A 7,961-nucleotide genomic window follows, 5' to 3' on the forward strand; every position below is an offset into this window, starting at 1 on the left:
GAAATACGTTGGCCTTACTGTGTCATGTTCTAGAAAGAAACATATAAAAGATCTGTACTGATCTCAATGTAAGTGAACGTAAAGAGCATGCCGGAAACTCTGATAAAGATATAGCTCTCTAAACTTGAGGTTTAGTAGCGCTTTCTTGATTTGGGAGTATGTCTAACACTGTGACACATTTTAATTTTCTTCTCTTTGAATTTTCGGCACAAAAAAATATTCAAATGTGTGTGAAATCTTATGGGACTCAACTGCTAAGATCATCAGTCCCTAAGCTTACACGCTACTTAACCTAAATTATCCTAAGGACAAACACACGCACCCATGCCCGAGGGAGTACTCGAACCTCCGCCGGGACCAGCCGCACAGTCTATGACTGCAGCTCCTGAGACCGCTCGGCTAATTCCGCGCGGCTTTTCGGCACAGTTTGTAGTAATAGAAGATAGACATCTTCACGGTCGACCCATTTACTTGACACCGTCTAGAACGTGTTGTAGTTAGCTACATGTTTAAACTGTATGTCGGCAACTTTACATAATTTGTCCCATAAATATTGATAAATTACTTACACCTTCATAAAATCCAAAGACCCAAAGCTGTGCTTGCCTTGTATGAATCAGACACACACAACGAAGAATATTTTGATCGTGTCTGTGGCTAATTAGGTATGGTACTTTTCGAGGTGGTATTTTCACCCTATTGTCCGTCCGTCAGGGAGTAACATCACGTAAATTACCAGAAAAAACTGCTTAGTGATCGATTTGTGAACAATAGTATTTCTAACATGGGAGCACCCAGTGAACCATCAACCATTAGATAACTACGGAAAGGAGAAATTGTGAAATGTTGAACATTGTTTCCTTCCGTAAGTTTCTCTTCACAATGGTTTGATTATGAGGTTAATTCTGGACGAAATTACATTGTTTTATTTTAAGTAAGTTTCATTAAAAAATTTTCCTATTCGTTAGATAAAAAAATTATCAAAATATAATACTAGGTTAAATGTATCAGTAGTATCATGAACTATGACAGTGTTTTCAAATAATGAGTTACAAGACACAGCGGTAAGATTTAACTTCAGCATACATCGTTTTCAAACTGATAAATGAAAAATGGTCGTATTCTGTACAACACATGTTCCTGCTAACAAGGCAAGGATACAAAGATATCTGAAAAATTAAACTACACTAGTGAACTTACGTTTCTTGTTAGCTCCGAGACTCAATTTCACCTTCATCTAGCAATAAATCGGATAGGTTGAGAGAAACTATATAGTGTTAAACATACTCTGTAATCTGGAAGAAAGTGAGGTGAGTTTGATAACAAATATTGGGAAGTCATTATGTTCTGAGTTTAAACAATTTCTGCTGTTTTACAGTCCCACATTGAATATCCAGATATAAGACGATGCTACACAAATACGTAAAGATGCTGTTCTTATAGAAAACTTCGAAAAAAAGTGCTTGTGTATATTTTTTTTGAAAGTAGAGAACTCGATGCTAGATTTTAATGAAGCGTGGAGCAACTACTTCACTACATTACTTATGTTATATCTTATTGGGTTATCTAACTTGACCATATTTTAACGAATTGATGCACGACATAATTCATGAATTGAAACACAGAAATGGATTAAATTCGAGGATGAACCGCCAGATACAATAAAACGGTTGATTTACAATGCAGTAAGAATCAAGAAACAGATAGCACAGTAGACGGATAGCTTAGAAGAAAATGCTTTTGTGTAGAAAATGTTGGGATGGACAAAGGTTACAATCCTGAATTATTTTCATACAAATGTGTGTTAATGTGTGGAAGTCTGTCAATAGCCCATGCAGATCAAGACATATTTTCCTACTGTAAACGTTAATACAATTCAGTTGTAAAGTCTATGTGAGAACATGAAGAGACTCTTTTAAATTATTAGTCCCGGTAAAATTAGGCTAAAGTTAGTGTAACAATCATCTAAAGCGTTATGACGTTAATACCATGCGTGTTGAGGAACTCGTAAACGACACGATAGAAGTATTATGCCAATACACTGATGTCTTCTGTAATATGATAAAGAAATCTGATTGAATTACTCCAGAATAAGGATTGACACAGTACATGCATAAACAATTACTAAAATACCAGCCACAACTTGTATTTATCATATTTTATCTATTACCACCACGACAATTCTTATCTCCAAAAAATTAACTGGGAATCTGCAATGATTCCAACAAAATACAGAATTTCGATGCCCCATCACAAGAAATTACATAGAAAAATTACCGCTCATGTGCATCTGTAAGTCTTTGGGAAGTTAAAACGATCGAAGGATTTTATTAGCCCATGTCAATTATATTGACATATTCAGGAACTAACAACTGGGATATAAATTTGTCTGTTTATTAAATATAGCTGTATTTCACATAGGCGGTAATGAAGGATATACTTCTGTTGAATAGTTGGTGTTCTAATAGATCATGTGAATACTCGTGTTCTAAAGCAATTCCCATTTATAACAGGAACCGCAGAGTGTCACTGTGATTGACACACGTTGCTGGAGAAGCATTTACACAAAAAAATTTTTATGATAAATTTGGAATGTTTACACCCACATATATTGTTAACTCTTCTTTTAGTAGGAAAGAGTCAATTCGAATCTTATTTTGTAGAATTTATTATTAACAGTTGGTCCCTGCTTGCTCTTCAACTGGGTTTATGACTTCCCTATGTACTTCTGTAATATTTTATCTTAGATGTGTTGATTGTGCACTAGTTTAGTGTAATTAATGTTGACTTTAAATACTTTCAAACTTGCTGCATCCAATTCTCCCATACGATGTTGAAGATTATTTGAACACAAGCAAGCAGTGCAGCGCTATCAACGATACGAGGGAAGCTGAAACGTGTTCGATCAACACATGTTGCTTCTTCGTTTTCGCAATTTAAGATCTGACAATTTCCTGTACGGCTATTGAGAAAAGATTTAGTGACAGGTAATCTCCAAATTCTTAAAATCCCACGGTCCTGGGAAAACCAATATACGTATATATCCTTTTGTACAGTGAGATAGCTAGAATAAATATCTTACTTCGCAAGAGCTGTTGCATAGAGTTTTATTGAAACTGAGTCACATTGCTTCTCAAGATGTATGAATCCCATTAGAAGCGGCAATTCATACTCAGCATACCCATTTAAAAAAGAAAAATGTTCGCTAGATCAAAATGGTCCATTACGCTAAATGCACAATGATCCATTACGCTAAATACAATAATTTTTCTCTGAAGCTGAAGATAAGTTCTTAATTAATATCTTTTAAATTACGTAGAAGAGGATAATGGTTCTATAGTTCTCCATGTATTGTGTCTCTTCATCTATAGAATCAGCTCGAGTCAAATTTGTGTCCTGGCTGCGGACCTGTTCGGTCGACTATCGTTCTCAGTCGCTAATTTCCGACGAAGCAATGTTGCGTTTCCGGAAAGAAAGGAAATGTATTTCTTAGTCGGAAATAGGTGATTGAGGACGATAAATTTAGTCGGCAAAACAGGCTCGCAAGTTTGGCTCAATTTTTACTCAAATTCATTCTACAGACAGTAATGAAGCAACCAAGGACTACACATATGTAATTACAAATATTATTTATATCTTCACAGTATAGAAGCAAGCGTAATGATTTGCATTACCACTGCAGTGTTTCCTCCTTGTTTAATGTATTTCAAAAGACGCAAACGCCATCATCCAGATGTAAGGCCGAATGTTAGTTTACTATTCTTCGCACAAAAGTGTCGCATGTGGTTTTGCTGACTGATTTCAATTGTTCCACATTGCACCAAAAGGCAAGTTTAAGACCTGTAAGCTTTCAAGCAGCTGGGTAAGGACTGGAAAATTCTCACCGGCATCTGAAACCATCTATACACAGCAGTTCTCCACACATTATGGTGATATGACGGCTTTTCAAGTTTTAGAATCCTGTTTGTCATGCCTACCGCTCCGTTATGGTGCTGATTACCTACAACCATTTTCTGTTTCTCTCTGCATCGCTGGCGTCTGCACCTCATTTGCTAGATGATGTAAAGCTACATAGCCTTAAGTCGTTTTCTTTAGTTGAAGAACGTATATTTAAAAGAGATAATATATGATCGTTTGTGGTGAAGAGTACAAGGAAGCCAACAGACATTCACGTAGCAAAACTAACTGAAATGAAATCAATATAACTGACCCGTTAAATTACGATATTTCTCAGTGATTTTACTTAATGTGTTAGAAAGTCAATGAAACAAACGGTGATTAGTCAACGCAAAATTACCACCAAGTTACCATGCGAAATAGTTCGCCTACGTTACTTGGAAGGCATGTATTGTCGCAAGGTATTCCTGTAGTAACCAAGGGAAAAACATTGATATCAATCTGACGACAATTCTTTAAAGTTGTGAGGAAAGTTACTGACAAAAGCCGACTGCGAAAATGTCCGGATAGGAGGACCTGACTGCTGCGAACGTTTATCGAGAAAAGTGCAGCCTATAACACGCTCAGGTAAGCAGGAAAGGAAACAACTGTTAGTGTCATTAGTAAGAGCTGAGCTTCAGTAGTTTCAGGCCCACCACGATGAATTCCATTTGAAGCCGTGACCCCTATAACTGCTGGATATCAACCCAGTGGAACACAATGGGGATTCCGTCCATGAGTCACATGGAAATTCCTTATCACCGTTTCAAGAAGTAAGAAACAATAGGAGTTATTCTCGACATTCGTATACAAGGCTGCAGAATACAACATATTATGAATTGTACTCTTTTGGCCCGTGGTCTAGGTCATATAGTCAGGTATGTGACCAAAGTGTAAAATAGTAAAACCTTAGGCATCTGACCTTCTCATGCTGGAAGTTTAGCCGTAACGTTAGGGCTTACTGATGTCGGTAACATTGTTAATCGAGAAGGGTATGAATCAGGGAGCTCCAGTTTACTTTTGGTCAACAAGATATCCCTATACGAAATTCCATATTTTCTTTCAACTGAAACATAGGACCTAATTCGTTATAGATCAAAAAAAATTTTTTTTGGATTTATAATTATGTTTGATTCACATTTATACCGTTATTATAATGGAGGTACCTCTAAGAATATCTAGAGAACATAATGGATACATATTATAAGATACGCCTTTCGTTCCACGACTGCATGATCATGTGAAATAGTAATTAACAGTACTTGTCTAAAAAGTTCTAATTTTCTGTTTCATGAGACATCCTAGATCGAAAGAGTGCTACTGCCTCTGGATACATGCGACCTAATAGTATGCAGTCTATGTAGTCAGACTTTAATTCGTGTATAGCTCATTAAAACTAAGATACATCATAAATCCTTTAAAGCAATAACTATTGGTAGCCGTAGGTTAGCTTTCCTGTGTCGGTATAAGCGCAAATAATCTCGAGAAAGGGTATCTCATGAGCCTACATCCTTACACCGGCGTGGAACTCTTCTCCCATATACTACACATCCTCATCCACAATCTCACAACGCAACGTAACTCGTGAAATATTTAATATAACGAATCGAATATTTTCAAGGTCAGAGGGTCGTTTTTGGCAGGAAATGGTTTCTTCATACAACACTACATGAGAACATTCAGCACAGATGTGCTTTGGGAACACCTATGCACACTACTCGGACAAAAGTCTATCATTTTTCATAAACTGCGGCGAGTAAAGTAATAAGGAAGCTGAATTTCACTTACTGGTGCGTTTTCTGTCTTTAATAACACCATTCGCCGGTATCACTGCGACCGACAGCAACGCTAAGGTGATCGCCAAGTAATTCATTTTCAGGAACACACTTCACACAAGTCTTTCGGAATACTTCGCGGTAGTTCACCTCAGGAGAATGTCATAGCGCCACAGCAGGAGGTTGCACAACTGTGCCAGGGCTGGAAATACACTGAGGGGCCTAACGTCATTGTACTTCCATTCCGGTCAGTGGAGCTGCACATCCGCGATAACGGTTTGTATCTCGCGCCACTGGGGACGGCTGCGCTCAAAGATATTGCTGTTTTCCGGCTGCGGCCCCAATTATCAGCCCACTTCCTGCGACGCTTAATCTGCTTTCGGCGGCAGTAACCACCGAGAACAACCGTTACACAAGGAGAAGCGAGTGCTTCAAGGTAGTCTCAAGCTTCTCTCCTGTTTGCGGGAAATAAGAGATAAATTCTCCGCACCTCTTCACTATTTCCGTCCATAGAAAGGGTCAGTGTTCTGCACTGCTCGGTACCCCGTGCTTACAGACTATACCAAAGGGATTCATTTTCCAGCCTTAGACTCGCCATGTTTCAAAGAGACACACCAATTCACGCCCAGATGTAACGAAGTCTTTCTACACTGGAGAGCCAAAGAGACTGGTACATCTGCCTAATATCGTGTACAGCCCCGCGAGCACGCAGAAGTGCCGCAAAACGATATGGCATGGACTCGATTAATGTCTGAAGTAGTGCTGGAGGGAACTAACACCGTGAATCTTGTAGGGCTTTCCATAAATCTGTAAGAGTACGAGGGGTGAGCTCTCTTCTGAACTGCACGTTTCAGGGGATCCCAGATATGCTCCAATAATATTCACGTCTGGGGAATCTGGTGGCCAGCGGAAGTGTTCAGTCTCAGAAGAGCGTTCGTGGAGCTTCATCCACAGTTCATTGAATGAACTGTGGACGAAGCCCGACCAACAGGCATTACATGCATTGAGCGAAAATAATAGTGCATTGAAAATGTCTAGTTTCTAGCTGAAATCTAAATCTGCCAAAAAAATTTAAAAAGGGTGACTGATAGCTGCAATCTATAATTTACAAGTCAATATAACACTCGTTGAGAGCAACAGCTTTCTGAATGGAAAGTAACCTGATAGTTTTTATATATTTCTGAGAGAAAGTGAATTGTAATTGCTTATTTATTTCATTTTAATGGGGGATATTAATTTTGTTTTAAGAGTTTGCTGTTTTTCGATACCTATATTAAAATTAACTGACTTTGTGGTGGAGTTACACATCACAATAAGCACTACTGTAGTGTGACATTTCGATGTTTTCCTGTTTGCTATGTAGTTGTATTCATTGAGTTAGCGATTATGCAGTAGCTTGCGCTTTCAATTTTTATAAATTCTTGGTAGCTACTATCGCCTTCAGCACCGTCTCTGAGATATCGAAATTATTTTATTATCCTTTTTTAGTAGTTAGAAATGGGCAGGGACTGTATATGTTGTGTTCTGACAGAAGATGAAGTTTTGCACTTTTGTGTTCGGCAGTGTCTCTATTATGCCCGTCGATCTCGTTACGTCATTCCTTTTAGTTCTGAGCACACATGGAGCACATAAAGATACCTAGAACAATAGTGTCTTCCGCCAAGTACGGGGGCCTGGTGAGAAATTTCGCCTGAAGCTATGCAGCCAAAATTACACAAGATTTCTGCAGGGACAATTAAGATGCTCCTGCATCGTTTTCAAATGGAAATATTTGCTTACCCACAATACTGCCCGTAATTGTCTCCGTGTGAGTTTCGTCTCTGCTCATATGAACCACTGACTATGAAGACAACATTTTTGTCCCAGACAACGAGCTGTAGGCCAGCGTAGAGAACTGGCGGAAAGCACTGGCGGCTGCCTTCTATAACGAGGGTATTGGAAAGTTGGTACAACGCTATGACAAACGTCGAAGTCGGATCGGCGACTATGGAGATAAGTAGCTGGAAGTTGTAGCTAACTGTTGCAAATAAAACAGTTTTGATTTTCACTGTAGTTTCCATTTCGCGACCTATCGTTCCTTACTTTCCGAATAGCCCTCGTAATTGTAATCCCTAAGTATTTAGTTGAATTTACAGCCTCCATATTTTTGTGACTTATCGCGTAAACGAAAGTTAGTGGATTTCTTTTAGTAATCATGCGAAAAACTTCACACTTTTCTTTATTTAGGATCAACTGCTACATTTCGCACCA

At 38.5% G+C, this 7,961-nt stretch overlaps 1 protein-coding gene across 2 annotated transcripts in view; it reads right to left on the reverse strand.

Moving 5' to 3' along the window:
- Positions 1–5,918, reverse strand: part of LOC124721690 (MAM and LDL-receptor class A domain-containing protein 1-like) — a 1,116,850-nt gene extending 1,110,932 nt beyond the window's left edge. For both annotated transcript variants that reach the window (XM_047246770.1, XM_047246769.1), the window contains exon 1: positions 5,725–5,918. In XM_047246770.1, the coding sequence (XP_047102726.1) occupies positions 5,725–5,809 (85 nt within the window). In that variant the 5' untranslated portion in view covers positions 5,810–5,918. The remainder of the gene's footprint in view (positions 1–5,724) is intronic.
- Positions 5,919–7,961: the final 2,043 nt, after the last annotated feature.

This window comes from Schistocerca piceifrons, chromosome X (assembly GCF_021461385.2).
Source record: "Schistocerca piceifrons isolate TAMUIC-IGC-003096 chromosome X, iqSchPice1.1, whole genome shotgun sequence".
Taxonomy (NCBI): domain Eukaryota; kingdom Metazoa; phylum Arthropoda; class Insecta; order Orthoptera; family Acrididae; genus Schistocerca; species Schistocerca piceifrons.